General features: G+C 37.1%; 1 protein-coding gene across 1 annotated transcript in view; it reads right to left on the bottom strand.

The window, feature by feature from the left end:
* Positions 1–328: 328 nt before the first annotated feature.
* THSD4 (thrombospondin type 1 domain containing 4) overlaps positions 329–18,246 on the bottom strand; it is a 260,599-nt gene continuing 242,681 nt past the window's right edge. The window contains exons 15-18 of the mRNA XM_042876137.1: positions 11,098–11,271; positions 8,655–8,834; positions 6,431–6,575; positions 329–4,934 (exon numbers count right to left, since the gene is read on the bottom strand). Of these exons, the coding sequence (XP_042732071.1) occupies positions 4,792–4,934; positions 6,431–6,575; positions 8,655–8,834; positions 11,098–11,271 (642 nt within the window). The 3' untranslated portion in view covers positions 329–4,791. The remainder of the gene's footprint in view (positions 4,935–6,430; positions 6,576–8,654; positions 8,835–11,097; positions 11,272–18,246) is intronic.

Genomic DNA, 18,246 nt, shown 5'->3' with positions numbered 1-18,246 from the left:
TTAGCCATGAGCTGCTTCCAGCACCTACCTCCTTCTTCCTCCCTCTGACCACTGACACTTTCAACCATGGCTGCTCCAAAAGTAATGCCTCCTATTTAATAATCTTGGCCCATGACATCAGAGGCAGATGTTGGTGGAATGGCAGCAGAGGGTAAAGGGTGAAGGTTCCTATCAATGTTCCATTACATTTTGGTGATGTGCCGCAGATGGCAGCAGAGGGGCAGCTTGACAAAGTGTCATCTGACATGGAAGTGCATGTGAAGCAAAGGTGTGGAACTGAACTCCTCCATGCAGAAAAAATGGCACCCACTGACATTCACAGACATTCGCTGAATGTTTATGGAGACCAAACAGTGGACGTGAGCATAGTGAGGTGGTGGGTGGTACTTTTCAGCAGTGGAGACAGTGACCTGAAAGACAAGCCATTTTCTGGATGGCCATGCACAGTTGTCACACCACAAAACAAAGAGCTTCTCCATCAGCTCATCCACATGAATTGGCTAATGATGGTTACTGTGCTGAACAGGAGTGTTTTGTAGCTAATAATATGCTCTATCAGTTAGTTATTATGGTTCTTTGTAACTGTTGTAGTTTCCATTAAAATATATAGGAGGCATTACTTTCAGAGCAACCCGCGTAGGACTCAGACATACGTAAAGTAAGCAGCACAGTTCTGCCAATATTGCTGCCCCATATGGTCTTCTGTTCTATAAATTTCATGTACTTACTGAAGTCAGGGCTACACTGGCCACTTTTATCAAGTCTAGGTTCTCCTAGAATCCCTCTTTGCATTAACATGTCATTAACTCATGTTCTGAACACATTCTGCTTTTTCTTTACGAATGAACCAACTCTGAACTGCACCATATTCTGATAAAAGTCAGATCTAACCTACAACATTGATGTTAAGCACTGCTTCATTCATAAAGTTCTCAATTTTCTGATTCACCTAAGCATTGGGGAAAAAAAGAAAATTATGTATGTAATGAGGAAGACACCAGTTCCCTGTTCAGGAATACTGGGGTAGTCTTACATTAAGTCAGAGAGCAAAAACACTTTAAGGGTAACTGGCTTGCAAGAACACTCACATCTTTCACTCTGCACTTCCCAGGGCTCTACTGCCAGACACAGGGTCATTCCCACAGGAGCAAACCTCACGCTTCCACACTACACACCATCTCAGTTTCTCAGCTAACGAGAGGAAGAACTCCATAAATTCAACCCTGCAAGTAAGCGTTGTCAAATGTAGCATGCAAGTGCTATACACAACCAATTCCACTTGCACATGCTTAGACCTGGCACTGAGTAGAAGGTAACAAACCACAATGGACCCCTGATAACAATAAACAACTGCACAAACAGTCCTCAATTCTAGGAAGAGAGTGCTTGAGACACAGAACTTGCTCTACCTGGAGCTGATTCTGTCCAGCTGCGTGTCTGGAAGATATGAAAGCAGTATGCCTCTTTTTTTCCTTACAAACAGTTATGCTGATTAAACTCTATACTAATCAAAAACCCAACACTTACTCTGGTCTTCATGGATTGTAGAAAGTAAAAATCTGTAAAGTAAGGAAGCGTTTTTTCAATTTTTTTTCGTGAAGGATTTTGATTGATTTTAAAATACCAGTAAAAGGAAATATAAACAACAGAAACCTGAATCAATTTTTACTGTATTTGTTTTAAACTTGATCTAACTTTACTGCATCCATGAAGGTCAACTGTCGTTTATGGTAAAATCATGAAAGACACATCAGGCCCCTGTGGGCATCATCCTAAGACAACACACCGCTCTATTAAAGCAAATGCTATAGTCACAATTTCAAAAACGCACTTTTTGTGACAGTGGAATATTAGCATAGCACTTGCTTTGTGTAGGTAATATTAGTTCTACACCAGACTGCTGAAAGAAGAGTTTGATAGTTTGTATTTTAGGAAAAAGTATTTTGATTATACTGAAACCTGAGAAGAGATGATAAATGATCAAGTTAAGCAAGATTTTAGCAGTTTCCATATCACCAGATGTTCAATTAGGTGAGGCAATCTTTTTTAACTGGCACACCTGAAATCTGTCCTTTAACTACAAAAAAAAAAAGCAGCCCACTCATGTATAATTTGTATAAACATAATTCACTGCATTCAATTCACAAAGCTCTACAGCTTAGGAGTAATACAGGATTATATCACTACAGATATGTTCTTTGATACTTAGCTCCCATTCGCTGTTTACTTTAGTGGCAGCTTAATGATGCCTACATGATGATAATCCTTGTAAAATAATCCAATGGTCAGTCACATATTCCAGAGCATAACAACAGATTTTATGAAAGGCCAGGATCACCTGCCTGCTTCGTGACTTGCCTTCTCACAGCCAAGAGTTTGTGCAAGCAGATTATTTTCTATGAATCGTTTGCAAACCTGATTTCTTCCTACGTATTTCATTCTCATTGTGGTTTTCAGTAATTATTTTTATGGAACAAAGATTTTCCTCAAGCTGACAGGATACAATTCCTTGACACAAAAGAGATAACAGCAAAAATTATATACTGCATGTCAAGATCTGCTGCAACGAAACGATGAGGTGAAAAGCTATATTTACAAATACTGGATTCTAGAACTATTATACGGCACTTTCTCTATTTCAGTCTTTGGTCAAGAATCTAATGAATATAATATGATCACAAATCTTTCAGTTATCCTCATGGATAGATTTTCATAATACAAGGAAACAGAACTGCAAAAGCTTTGTGAGATCATATTAAAAGTTTTCTAATTAGCACATCTGTTTCTAGAGGCTTTATGTCAACTAATTATAGTGGAAAACCCAAAGACATGGCCATACAGAAACATCCAATGACCTTAATGGTTCATAATCACAAACAGTAACTTCAAAGTTCAGGGGAAACACTTCTTAATACTTCATTGTGACTGGAATACATTCTTCATAAGACTGAATCAAAATATCTATGGTTTGTCTCAGTCTGATGCAGCTTTTAGACTAGAGGAGTTCTACCTTCCTGTGCTCAGTTTCCAGCACATGAGCTGGTGTGACTTGTAGCACAGCAGTAACCTTTGCCTCTCAGCGCCTATTCTTCCACATCATCTCCACTCAAGTGGTAAGAATAAAAACAGATGCATATTTACAGGTGGATGATCTAGGATGGGATCTGATACAAATCCTAAATGAGGTTCAAATACGCCTCTTAATCAGTAGCAGGACCCCCTCATCACTGTACTATCACATCACTGGGAAAGGCTTGTCACATTATTAAAACTGTTCTTCCATTCAGGCCGCAGGCACCTTAAAATAGATGTGCAGCTACATATCACTATTTTGAAAGCCGTAACCTGTTGAATGAGCAGAGATGTTAATTTCTTCCCTCAGCCTTATTTACACATTTGAATGACCTCAGAGGTAAAAGCTAGAGAATGTGCAGATAACGTGAAAGTTTTCATCTGCATTGCACAGCACATTCTACTTACCTTTACCAAGTTACAAGGCTGAGTACAGTCTTTACAGAAATGAAAAATCATCACATAAATTCATTGAATCATAGTCTTACTGCCTATCCCAACTTCAATGCAAGCTAAACTTTACTAACAGATGCTCAGCATGCAAGCGGAGCCATTCTTGAGTGGTATAAAGAGAGTGGTATGAACAGACCTAATGAATGAAACATTGACTAAAAAAGACAAGTATGTTGTAATAACTGATCAAAACCTGAAAAACACCAACGGTTGAGATCTTTTTACAAATACTCAGCTACCACACTTACAGAGCCTACTGATACCAAGAGCAGCAGACTACTATAAAGCACAGAAGTGTGCATCTGTTGGTGGTTGCTTCAGAAGGCTCTGATATGCAGACAACATCCAAGCATGGTATTTTTGCATGGTACTAGTTAAGCAGTAGTGCAGAGACAAGACGTTAGGCAAGGTATCAGTTCACTGAAAAACTGCCCTCAGGGAAAGAGACCTTGCCAATGGAAATATATTTTTTTTAAACACCAGCAAAGGCTCCTTGCCTTTCTGGTAAATCCCACTGATGGCTGCAGCTGGTAAAGACTTAATGGGCTAGAGGCACTCTGGTAGGTAACATTTTAAAATATATACAAAATTAGGAAAGTATAACTCTAAAGGTTTATGAATTAAATATAAAGGCACTTTTTGGCAGGCAAACGTGTATATATTTGCTGCCTGAGGACAGGAAGTTAGCTAACAGTATAAGTGAAAGATATAACCATTACTACTATGAATGGACTGAAGTTTAAAAATTAAAAATATACATTTGAGTGTTAAAAAACTGAACATGAATGGGTCTCCAAGGGGTGGTTCTTGGTAAAATAATTCTTCTCATGTGCACATTTCATTGATTTGATCTACTACTTTAAGGCAGTTCAAAACACCCAAGTAAGAGTGAGCGCTCAGAAAATAACATAGCAGTCACACCCATACTGGTTAAACGTCTGCAGTAATTGCCTAGCTCTGATTTTTTTTTTAAACATCAATTTTATAATAGTAAGGCTGGTATGTTCTTTAAATAGTTATTCAATGAGGAGGTGCAAAGAATATTATCAATACAAATCAATGCTTTAAAAAGATCACGGTTTTACAACATTTGTAGAAAGATACAACTGCACAATAAATGTAATTGAAAGGATGTGGCATCTTGACGTACACAGCAGTATAAAAACCACCTCTTTAAGAAGCTAAAACCTGCTCTAGTCAAAATAGTAACACTGTTCAAGCTTCATCTGAAGACTGACATTGCTGCTTCGAGTAGAAGAGTATTTGTTATCTGTGTCCTAGAAACCCAGACTGTCTATTTGCCACACGTGTACAGGATGCACAACAGGCTGTTTTGTAATAGGTGTAGACACAAAGCCGGGCCTGAACCACCACATTGCAATTGTAGTATTTATCTTTGCAGTTCTCATCTGTGGAAAAAAAAAGGAAGACAGAATAAACTGAAGAAAACAACAACAGAAAAATAAATAACCAACACCCTTTCCTCTACTACATACGATTCCATTAACCTGCATTTATATGTTCACTAAGAAATTAAAATAGGCTACCTACACAAATAACTGGTTAGGTGATTAAAGTTTTTCCACATTTGATCAAGTTATATAAAGACTTGGATGAAGTGTAAATACCCTCATGTGTACTTCAAAAAATTGGCTTAAATACAAATGATTGGCAAGTTTCTAGTTTTCTGCACTTCATTTTTAGATTCCTAGGTACTAAACTCTTGTGGCAGTGCACAGATGGCAACTGAACCTGCAAATATTAATTTCCAAGTAATGCCAAATTTAAATAAATCACCACCCTCATTAAAAATACCATGATTGGTTGAAAATAACCAGATTAAAGCAAAACCAAAACCAATCAAACAAACAAAACAATTGGTATTGTTAACATTCCCCATTACTTCTTAAGCTGTTCTGATGGAGTCTGCTCACATTTTCAAGTTTTCCTTCACATTCAACAGGTTTAGTTAGAAACAGATTTTAAGTGACAGCTAATATTTTCATACCATTAAGTAATCACTGAAACTAAGGCACTGAAAAAGACCAAATGACAAAATGCTAATATTGTTTATAAAAATGATCCATTCTGTACATGTCTGTTTTAAATGGAGAAGAAACAACAACAGTAATACAATAATATTGTACAACTGTACAATACTGGCATACCGGGTTTTAAAGTAATTAATTTATGCTAAAGAATAATGCTCATTATTAAAATAATTGTTATAGAATATGAGTTCAAACTATTTCTGAATACTTGCATTTTCCTTTCCCTAGCATTCTCATCACTGTGAAATCTGCAGGAGAAGAATGACTAATTTTAATGCCTGATAAACTTGATGTATTTACTGTGTAGAAAATAAAATGACTTAATTGTCCTTCAAGTCTTCAGAATCTTGAGGAAAAAGTGTTCAAGCCACAATGGAAGTTTATAAAGGAGAAAAACAGTGCTTTCTATTTATGTTCTTACATTAAACATTAAATGTTATTGTTTATTCTATGTAATGTTATTGTTTATTATAGAACTTACTACCAAACACACTATATGATACCTGATCTTTTGTTCTTGGTTTTTTTGTTTGTTTGTTTGTTTGTTTCAAGAATCCGCAAAGTGAAACAATTGAGAATGCAAGGAAGTTGTATAACACCACCAGTTTGGGCCACTTCCACAAAAGCATATTTCTCACATTCCTGGCAACTTTAAAAGAAAGCCGATTTTTTAGGTACTTCAAAGAAAAAAGAATTTTTAATCAAAAATGAAAACAAAAACCTTCTTTCAACCACAGAAAAGAGCCAAAGTTTGTGTAAAAACAAAACTCTGTACTTGAGAAAGAAAATCTCTACAACCTCTTTCTCCACTAGATGGAGTTCCATGGTTGAAACACAAAGTTCCTCTACTTTACCTATTTCAGGGATACAGTCCTGTGTGTTACATGGCTCTTTTTCTTCAGGTTTAAGTTGTGGATCACACTGAGTACTGGTTGTCATGTCATCCGATAGACATCGTACCTCTCGAACTCTAAATCCTCCTTCACAGGACTTGGAACACTGCAACAAAAAACAATGTTCACAAAGGCTGTATGAGATTTTGCTAATACAGAGACAAAAATGGGAACCTGAAAGGCACATCCATGTGTATCATTGTAGCCTTTTATCAACTTCTCCACTTCTGTAGTTTTTTGGTTTCTAACTATAAAATCCTTCACATAGAGGTGCAATTTCCTTTACAGTTCAAACCCACTCTTGTCTACACCGGGGGAGCAACTGAACAAATAATTATGCTAGATTCTGCAACTGAAAGCACCCAAGAATGTTTCCCTTTCTGGATTTGTTAGCTTCCTGTTTCTCTAATTAGACTTATTCTCTCTGCTTATTTATATATATCTCCCAAATCTACTCCTTCCTCAAGGTTCATATTCCTTACTTCAACAACTTCCTGTGCTGAACTACTTGACTGCACTTGCCTTCACTGCCCTTTTGCCTCCATTGATACACAGTCAGGAATCATTTTAATTGCTGTTTCTCCAGTGCTTGCTTATTTTCCAATTCTTTCAGCACAATGATTTACTAAGCATTATAGGTTTCTTTTAATTTCTAAAGAAAATATTTCTGCATTCCTTCAAAATCTGTTTCAAAGCCAAAGACTTTCCTAATTGCCAGTCCCGGTATTTCCAAAGTCAATTAATACACAAATTATCAGTGAAGCAAATCCCCTGTTGACTTTAAGAATTTTGTCTGAGTGAGGTTTTGGCTCACTGTCCAGTAAGACCTAAATGCTCACAAGCTTAATTAAACCTGGGTCATTTCTAATTATTGAAACTTTAATTGCCCCAAAGTAATCAGAATCTTTTCTGTTTTTTTTTTTGGCATAGGTGTTTTGTTTGTCATCTTTCCCCAAAATTGCAAAAACAACTTGTCACTAACATAAAATCAGGTATTGTAGCAAGCTGAAATATTCCCAATAGTAAAGTCTTAAAAGGTTCTCTGAACTTGACATACAGCTCTTCCGAAATTTGGAAAGAACCTTCTGCAAAAACAAAAGAATACATTCAGTTTTTTATGTGATTACTCAATGTATGCCTATACAGAATATTGTACTTCTCCTATCCCAAACAACAACAGCAAAAAAAAAAAAAACCCAACTTCAATTGCAATTTGTAGTGATCTTAAAGTACCTAAAATGGAACCAAGACAGAATCTAGAGGCTACGTACAATATAATATATATAAAACTCAGCATTCTGCATTAGCAGCCACTAAATCTCCGTGACTGAACAGGTCATGCCATATATTCTGGATCAAATAAAATGTCTGCTGAAGATATGAACTGGACAGTTTTTGTGCAGGGGGCTCTGAAAAATCCTTCCTCTTCAGTTAACAGTAAGAAACATCACATACCTTGTAGATAACAGTGTGAAAAGGATAACAGAAAAATGCATGGAGTATGATCTTAGAAACCCTCAGATACCATATGCATTTGTACAATAAGGAGGTGGTCACAAAGGCTTACAGCTTTTATGACATCAAGATACTTCTTAGGAATAGGGATTTAAACAATGACCAGGGTTCTCTAGTCCCTATTAGATTTTTAGTTTCAACAGCTTCTTTCTTCCATACCTTTCAGAAAGAATTTATCTGCTGTGTGCTGTGGATGCACATGTCTGGATTTCTTGTGGTTACACTCTTACAGGTTCATACTTGAAAATGAATTTTCTAATTAAAATTATGTAATTTAAACTAACAGTAAATAATTAAAATAATTTACAGTAACATCAAAGAAGACACTTAAACCTGCATATCTTTATCATGAGAGTAATTTGCACCTTTACTTCGAAATAAACATCTATACACATCTGCAAAATAAGGAAGAAAGATTAGGATTTCCTTCATCAGATTTATTTTGCTAAAATCATTCTACCTTCTTCTTCTCTGCTTTCCAGAGGACAGTTCAATAGTTGAGCATTTACTGAAAGTGGGGAAAAAAAGACAATCTTGTTTCACTTGGATGAGGAATTTTCCCAAGGTTCCTCACATTGGGAACTCAAACTGCAGCATAAGCTCCACTGAATCATGAGTAAGCACGCTTACACCAAACAAAACAAGCCATAGAGAAGCATGGCAGACTTACTGTGCTCCATTCTGTATGAAACCATTTAGATCCACAGGGTTTGAGGTAGCAGGATTGCTGGCTGGGAGGTCTTTCCAAATATGAGCATTCATAGGGGTTCAGAACATCAAAATTGCCTTCAGTTTTCCTGACACAAATGATTTCCCTCTGTTGAGTTCCACCACCACATTCAGTAGAGCACTGTGTATCAGAGAACAAAAAAGTAGTGGGATTTGTTATTCTACTATGTCCTTCAACTCACTGCAGAAGTAATGTATTTGTCCACATCACCTGTTCCTTAAATAAAAGAATACACATACATACACACACATACACACACACACATACTTAATATTCACCAGGAAAACTTAACAAACCATTGCTTACTCCCTATTTTTTTTTTTTTACATATTTAGTTACCATCAACCAAAACTCATCACCTATTTTTAATAGGTCCTCTCCTAAGTAAAATTAATTTAACTATACCTTTCATTCAATTTCTGCTATATGTATGACTTAAGGACAAAAGTAAAGGGTAAAGTATTTCATAAGTACCTACCAGTTAGGCAGTCACAGTTAGGAACTAGTCACAAGAAAATGCTACTGGATACAGTAATGACTTAATTAATCAAGTGAAAATGGATTATAAGTTTTAGGTATTATATACTTAACTTTAAATCTTAAGAATGGTTACAGAGGCTAAAACTGTCCTGTCAGTAATTGTTCCAAGTGCTACAGAAGACTGAAAATGCATATCTAATTACTGTTGAGAAGACTAGGAGATATGACTACAATGGTGCATTTGGAGAAGTGTGGAAGTTTCATTTTACCTGTAACTACAAATAGAAATGGACGTGAATCTTTCTAATGAAAAGAGAAGCATAACTTACTTTCTTCATAAACAGGATTGCATGCACTGAACCTGTCTTTGAGGTTCCAAAGTTAGAGCACTGTTCTGGAGCTTTACATATCCCCACATTTTCTGCCTTAAAGAAAATGCCTTGATCTGCCACAAAGTGCTTTTCATGTTTACAAGTGTCTATGCGTTGGTTCTAGTTCTGAGTTTCTCTGTTGCATAAAGGGATATGACTTTCAAAGGCTTATTCCAGACCTAAACATGTAAATGCTGTTTTTATATATATACATATTGAGTGGAATTTGTGATACTGTCCAAAATGCAACATGAACGAAAATGAATGCACCTAGATGAATTCTATACAAAATAATGTAATACACTTTCTCTTAACACTGAACACGTCTCTCTTTTAATGGTTCTTCCAACAGTGTCTAATGAAGTGCAATGCAGAACATCATCCACCTATGCTCCCTGCTCTGCTCTACTGACTGCCTGCTTTCATTGCAGTATTTAAAGTCAGGACTTGACCGGTAGAACAGACATTGTCAGACACTTCTTTCACATATTATACAGCAAATACATTGTTCCATTGCTATGCATCAAACATAATGCCATCTCATACAAACAAAGGTGAATTAGACTTAAGAGAGCAGGAAATTGAGAAGGAAAGAAAATTCCTTATTCAGATCAGAATGGAGAGAGTTAGAATGACCAAATTGCACACTTCTCTCAGTGATAACACAAATGGGTACAATGTTCCTATTCACCTGTATGGAACAGTGTAAGTAACAAGGCTCAGATTTTATGTTATTAAAATTGCATGTTTTATATCTGAAGTTATTATTACTGTTCTACAACACAAATAATTATCACTTACACTTGGAAGCATTTGCATGTAAATGTCCATCTCAGCTGTACCAGTTTAATTTCCAACTCCTTACCAACTGGAATCTGAAATGCAGTGAGTTAACAGCATAGCCAAGAGACTTTTCTCTAAGAATTTGAAGAAATATAGGTGCCAGCCATCATGTAGCTCAGAGAGCCTACACCAAGGGACATCAGTGCCTGGGCACCAGCTGTCAGCTTCTGAAATTCCTTTGATTCTGACAGCAGAAATGTTTAGTAAGAATGAGAAAGAACATTGATGTGCAGATCAGGGAAACTATTTACCTTGAAAAAGGAACATCACAATACTGGCCACTAACCAGATCTTGTTCTTTTCTTCAGCACAGCAAAACAGAAGCCAATTTTAGTCACTGCTATGGACTATTTCGCCTCTTTTGGCTATTGTCTATATCCATAGATCCATAGATATTCATGATTACAAAGGATCTAACTTAACAGCTTTCTGACATCTCATTTCATAAATATGCTGGGTCAGTAGAAGAGAAAAATTAACGTAAGGAGGAAAAGAAGACAGTCTTATTTTCATCAAAGTGAAAAAAAAAAAAAAAAAGCAGGTGAAGAAAAGCAGAGAACATTACTTCAGTAAAATACAGAAAAAAGATATCCAAGCATTCCTCAGAGATGTAGAAATATCTTAGGGCACACATCTTCCTGTTAAAATGCCTGCAGAATGCACAAAGATGTGTTAAATGTAAAGCTTACCTGTGACCAGCTCCCAGCAAACCACTCCACTTTACCAGCACAGGGCCCATTATTACAGGGAGTTGTTTCAGAGGGTCTGTTATTGCCACAGCCTTCCAGAGGCAAACTGCTGACATGATTGGTCATACACACCACTGAACGTGTGCGGATCCCATCACCACATTCTGCAGAACACTGAGGAGGAGAAGACATAACAAGTAGTCAGCAGTACATTTTCCAGAGTGCACAATGAAATGAGAAGGAACAACACCCATGGAAAACGAATTAATGAAAGATCAATTACTTTTACTTGTAATTCAATTGCAGCAGATCATCTTACAGTTTTAGTACAGGACAACTAGTATCTGTCCTTTACAATCACAAATGAAAGAACTTGAAGAAAAAAGAATATTTTTTGTAGCTTTAAAAAATATTCTTAGTTTTCCTTCCATCTTCCTGTCTATTAATATTTTCAATTTTAATTTTACACTTTTTTCCTATCAATTAATGCATCTGAGAAGTGACAGTTTCAACTAGCAGCTTTTCAGGAAGCAGTTCTGTGAGTTTCTCCTCTGGCCATTCAAGCTGTCAGCCAGGAGAACTCTTACACTGATAAAAAAGGACAAGATGAAAATACTCTGAGTAAGTGCCATTGACACTGGGAAAAAAACGACAGCATTGCCCATCCTGGAACTTTTCCACATTGCTAGTTGATAGAGCACAAGAGCACAGTAAGTAGAAAATGCAAACTTCTGTGACAAGTAGTTTCCAAAGACTGAGGTAAGCCCTCTGCAAATAACGCTAGTGGTCACTATTTGTTACCCACCATGTTCTAATTGGAAGTTATTAAGTATAGTTCTAGTAGAAGTGAACATAAAGTTTATTTAAATTCAATGTTGCATGCTGTTCATATGAATCCCAATAACTAATATTCACCATTCCCAAATTTTCACTGCTAAATTTTGTAAGCTTTTATTAAATAGCGATGATATGCAGATTTGTATGTCACACATTTTGGGATTGCATGTATACAATTCATAAATTGAGCACAACAAACTCAATTTATCAGGACTCTCTACACCCCTATAGCGTGGTTATTCACCTACATCAGCAGGAAAGACTCTGATATCTACTGTTCTGGGCAGCATCAAACTGTTGGCATTTCAAGAATAGAGTAATGCCCAAGAAAGTGCATTTGATATTTTATCTCTAGACCATGAAAATAAAGACAAAATACATGCAGCTTGCTCAAAGGTGTGTACATAATTGAATGTAAATAATTACAAGCAATTATATGTGCAAAGAAAATCACAAGTATGCAGAGTAAAGTATGGGAGAAAACATGCGTTCGATTGATGTGTCAGATATTACTCTTAAGATACAAAGTAAGTAGTTAGGAGAAGCTATGCATTACTTTCACAATGAACAGAACGTTCTTTGTGAATCAATGTTGCTCTAGATATTTCTTTTTAAATAAAAGTAAGAATAATTCTAAGGACTGGCAATTAGACACAGAACTGAGTTGGCTCCCACTGGCTTCACATCCAATAGTTCAAGTACAGAACAGCAGATGCTGCTACCAATAAGCAGACCGACCAACGCAGCTATTCCCCACCTCTCAGAGACACCAGTGACTCAACGTACAATTGGCTGCAAAGCAATCTTTAATCACTAGCACCAAATAATACTGGTTATTTGTCTGAAATATGTAGTCATGTGATATTTATTCAGTAGATACAGTACAGAAAAATATTTCCTCCTGTCACCACGTCAGTTTCTTTGACAAGACGTTCAAACACAAGGACAAAGTCTTGCTGAAATGGAATCCCTAGAAAGCTTTAAAAAGTAATTAAACTTCTTACAAGTACTTTTTTAGTAATCTACAATTCTGGAATAACTAGAAAATTGCTAGAAATACAGAAAATGACTAGAAATTCAGAATTTGAAGATATGCTTATGTACTCCACCGGAGTAGGAAAAAGCTGCTCACGGTTTGGAATGACTTCTTCCTGCATCTGCAAAATCAAATAACTGAGCATCTCTTAAATGATTCCTACAAGTAACATAATGAACTTCATATTTCTCGTTGGTGGTGCACAACAAAATTTTCCATTTTTCATACAGACAGAGTAAAATAGACTCAGCTCCTCAGCAAACCAAACTTGATGACTGAGGAGGTCTTTCCAAGGTAAATTGACAGCGTTTTGCAAATACTGGGATGATATACATTGTGCTAGCACTGAACATTTTCTCCTTTATGTAAACTAAACCTAAACTAAACCTATTTCAAAATGTTCCACTCCTAGGTAAACTGATTAACTGAGCCTCATAAATGGCTGCCTTTCAAACCCACTGTACTGAAATAAGCTTTCTGCCTGTTCATATTTTATCCAGGGAAGTTTTTCAAATACATTATGCACAGAGAGGTATGCATCTACTCTGCAAATACTCTTCTTATTTGTACAGTAATTTCCATTTGACAATCTAATTTTTTTGCCTTGCAAACAAAACAGAACTGAGAATAAGTTTAGTCAATAAATTAATCCAGAAAATCCCCACAGTATTATGTTTTAAATGATTATGTATTAACTGGGCTTACATATCAAAGGAAATTCCAAATGGGAAGGCATTGGATTGCCCCACCCTCGACCATAAGATTTTACTACAGGTTAGCTACCCTCAGAGGATTTATACAGCAAATATAAACCTGCATGTTTCAGAGTTAAGGTTTCCACCCATCTCCCTACCCCCCCCCCCCCCCTTTTTTTTTTCTTCCTTCCAATAAAAATCTTCCCTGTGAAAGCCATGATTTCCAAAGTTCAAGGAATTTAGCAGGGAGTGTTTGGATAATATTCCTCTCCCTTTAGTTTCTGCAATTGACACACCCACTATCTTCAGTTTTGTGCCATTGATTTGTCACATTAATACACTGTGACTGCCACAGCCTAACAGAGTATGGCATGTTTTGTTACAAAACCTGAAAAGAGCTTTCACAATCTGCAACTTCTCTTTTCTGATCATATTATTAAAGATATTTTGTTTCACTTTCTTGCTTTAATTGGCAGAAATTCCTCCAAAAAGGTTCGCCTGTGGAACACCCTCCCTAATTTAAGGAGTCTGTCATTTCCTGTCTTCCTGGTTGTCCTTCCTTCATCAGTGCAGTTTTAGAAGCTTTCCATCCCCATTAAAAGAAAAAAAAAAAGAATAAAAAAGATATCAATGTTCTGACAGCTGCCAGAAAACAATTTTGACATCAGACCAAGAACATGAGGCTAGTTGCTGCTAACTTGAAAAACCGTAAGTGGAAGCCTGAAATTTTGTCCCTTCCACAGGGAATGGCTGAGCTAGTAAAAGCCTTGAAACTAAGCCAGTTCCCTTTCACTAATGCATCAGTACTACTCATTGCCCTCCACTGGGACAAGTATAACTCATGGGAAAGAATCAGAAACAAACCTACCATCCAACTCCAGAGTTCTTCTGCCCAGTTATAGCCAATTTTGTTCCTGAAAAACATTTCCCAATTTGGGCAGGATTTGCCTACTACGCCTGCCTGGTAATACAGTATTTAAAATGCATTATACTGTCGATGTTACACTACTGCAAAAAATGAAATTGAAGACCGATTTATGAAACATCTTAGCATTATTTGCTTTCTGAAAAGGCTGCAGTCATTATTCTCTCAGATAACACATTTTACAGTGATTTTGTAAGCTCTGGTTTATCAGTACAAAACTAAGAGCCATGATTTCAGAAGCTCAGTTCCAGCCACAGTTCCAAGACATGGGACGCAAAGAACATTAACATTGTTGAGAACGGTCTTGATTTCTTAAAAAAAAAAAAGAAAAAAAGAAAAAAAAATGAGGGTTGTGTCTGAAGTATCCTTATGTACTGCCAAACTTTAAGATACTGTTACTTAAATGATTTCCCTTCAGAGTGCATCAACATATACAGTAGACGCTGGATCAGACGTCAAACTCATCCTGCATTTAGTTTAGTCCAGCAGACTATCCTTCCAAGGTAACAGAAGTTTAGAAATATGCTTAGACACTTCAGTGGGACCATGATTGCTTCCACATATGCACTGATATTTTCCTTTTAAGTGGTTGCTAACACTGTTGCTAGTTACATATTACTAATGAACTCTGAAGTATTCCAGCTCAGAACAGACAGCACCAGCCTTTGAAGTGATGAGGATGTCTCAGAGCACCATAGGGCTGATCGGCCCTTACAAGCCTTGCCCACGGTCTCCACCTACACCCCCAGCTCATGGGCCCAGGGACTCCCATTGAGCTCTATTCCAATGTGTTTGTCCTCAGCCACAGCTTTGCCATGGGCCTCACTGACCCTTCACCCTTGGAACTGCTTCCCAGATTGATCTGAACCCTGTCTCCTCACCATGGACCTGCCTAGCAATCTCTGGTCTATGTCTGACTCTGGTTGCTGTCAGTGGACCTAACTTGGATTAATTTCTCATCTTGAGCTTGGACCTGCCTCATCACCGTGATCTTCTCTCTTTTGAACTCTCCTGTGCACCTGGCTGCTCTGGCTACCGAACTGGGATGCTGTGGCCCTAGCTGGCAAGGCCCCTGCCGTGGTGACTTTCACATCATGTTTCACTTCAGGTTACCAAACTGGACAAAGCAGAAGGCTTTTTATCTATTTATCTAAAACCCTACAGTGAGCATCTATGCACAAACTTAATGAGTTATAGAAAGCAATCAAAATTCAAAGTCCAGAAACAGGTTACATATGTCACTACAGAGTTGGGCTTGAATAATTAATGCTGCTGAGAAGGCTTTTGGAGTTGATTTCTACTTCCACACTGGAGCATCAGTAAATTTAGTACGGTTGAGTATATGGGCAAATCTAACTTCCAATAGGATATAAGAAAGAGAGCACATTCATTCAGATATATTCAAACACATTCAAAGAGGTAAAAAGTGAAGAAGGCTGTCAGTTTTGGGCTCTGGATGATGACATCAATTTGCTTGAATGAGGCCAGTAAGGCAGCAAGGAGAAAACAATGGTTACTGAAGTAAAAGGCTGTCCCATCCATGTGTTAGATCTCCCAAAACAAGATGAAGGCTTATATGGGTCTCTTGACAGGTGAATAGACAGAGATCCAGTGATAGGCATAATAGTGGTAGGAAAAAACAGAACAATAGATTTTAAAATATTTGACCTTGGAAACAGCAGTGCCTTCATACATGATTTTGATTTAGTTTGATTTCTGGGAGACATGAAACAGCAGGTTATACAAACATTAGAAGTATTTTTAGTATTTTTGTGAACACCAGGTATCTTTGTAATTAATGTCATTGTTGTGTGATTAAATACTAGCCTGCCTTACTATAATTCTAATCTCTGCATAATTTCCTTTAAAACCAAAGATATGACAGCACTGCACATTCACCAGAGTTCCCTTATCTACCTTTAAGCAAAGCACTTTGGTTTTGGCCGTTAGAAGTAGTTTAGAAAGTCTAAAGCAAATGAATTTTGTCAAAGAGAGATCAGCTGAGGAGAAGAAAAAACATTCTCTGTAGGTTTTGGCCACTCTTCTATCGGTGTCTCCTTCAAAACTCTCCTGGCTACGCATTTCATTCTGCAAATCATGAGGTTAGTCACAAATTTATGCATAGGGAACTTCTGCTTTCATGTGATTTCCACATGAAATCCACACAAAGTGATATTTAGTTTTGTTTTCAGTTTAAATTGGAAACAGCGATAATAAAACCTAGCAAAACACTTGCACAAGCTCCATGGTGGTCTCTTTGCCTTTATCTTTTCAGGATCTAGGAGATTTTACTTGAGCTTTACGGATTTTAATAAAAAACTGGGAAAGAAGAGTGTGAGCTGCAATATGCTCCAGTGGTTCCACCTTTGACTGGTCAACATGCCCACCTTTACCAGTTAGGTAACATTGTGGGTGTGTGAGGAATAAGGCACTGATTTTTAGAAAGCACACTGTAATTCTCTAACGAAAGATATACAGAAGTGTTCTGTAGCATACTGGAAGCATTGCAGTTACTCCTTTTAAAAAAACTGAAATGCAGAGCATGTGTTTGATCATTCTGGATTGTGATTCCTGATGAGTAACATTTTCTTTCTTCTTTATAGTTTATTTTGGCCTCAGAATCTCATTAACATGTACTTTGGCTTTTTTTCTAAGAATGCTGTAAATCTAAAATGACAAACAAATGAACAGAGGAGACAGCAATGAATAAAAATGCAAGAAGAGAATGCTGCAGATAGTTGGCAGAAAACACTGATGAATCTCCCACTGCTGTAAATCAGAAGGACCCAGTTTTCTGCTTCTGAGCCGTGGGAGAAGTAATCATTCCAGAAATTAGAGCTGTCAAACAATCAGTCATGTGAAATGTTTGCAACAATCTCATCAACTCCAGTCAATCTAGTTTTGCTGCCGAGTTCAGTAAGGTTCACTGGCATTACTCTGCTGATTAAAGCATGCAGTTTGGTGGATCTCTGCAGTTTTAATTCAGCATTCCATCCTAAGAGAATCATGAAACAGGAAGCCATCCTTACACAAATGCATTTAAGTACATCATGAAGGTTTGCCTAGATTGCCTAAAGGTAAATAGATTTAAAGATAATGTAGAAGACAAAGCCATGAAGCTAAAGCCAATCCTCTTCATTTATACTGAAGATACAGAAATAAATGTACCACATATGGGCACGTACAAAGTCAGATGAGTCTTGGTAGAGACTTTTAGCCTGTACTCTTTCTTTCCCAATTAAATGAGTAAAAAAAGTCTGTTTCAAATAGATCCTGGGAAATATGAGGATACAGTATTTACAACTACTTCAAGGACAAATAAAAGAACTTGTAATTTATAGCAAATATGTCGGTTGTTCCGAAATTAAGTATCCTATTTATTTCCACGGAAAGTAGAACTGATACAAAAAGCACAAGAACACTACTTGATGGAGAAAATTGTCAGCTACAAAACACTCTTTTTCAACATAGTCACCACCATTAGCTATGCATTCTTGCCAGTGCTGAACAACAGCCTGCATGCCATGTTCACAAAGTCTTTTACCATCGGAGACGCCCCATTGTCACTGTCATCACTGCTAAAATGCATCTTCTACTGCCTCACTGTGCTCACATCCACTGCTTGGTCTCCATCAACATTCAGCAAATGTCAGTGA

Source organism: Lagopus leucura, unplaced genomic scaffold (genome assembly GCF_019238085.1).
Source record: "Lagopus leucura isolate 7727_CA_CO unplaced genomic scaffold, USGS_WTPT01 Super-Scaffold_100015, whole genome shotgun sequence".
Taxonomy (NCBI): Eukaryota; Metazoa; Chordata; class Aves; order Galliformes; family Phasianidae; genus Lagopus; species Lagopus leucura.
This window is presented reverse-complemented; position numbering and strand designations above follow the sequence as displayed.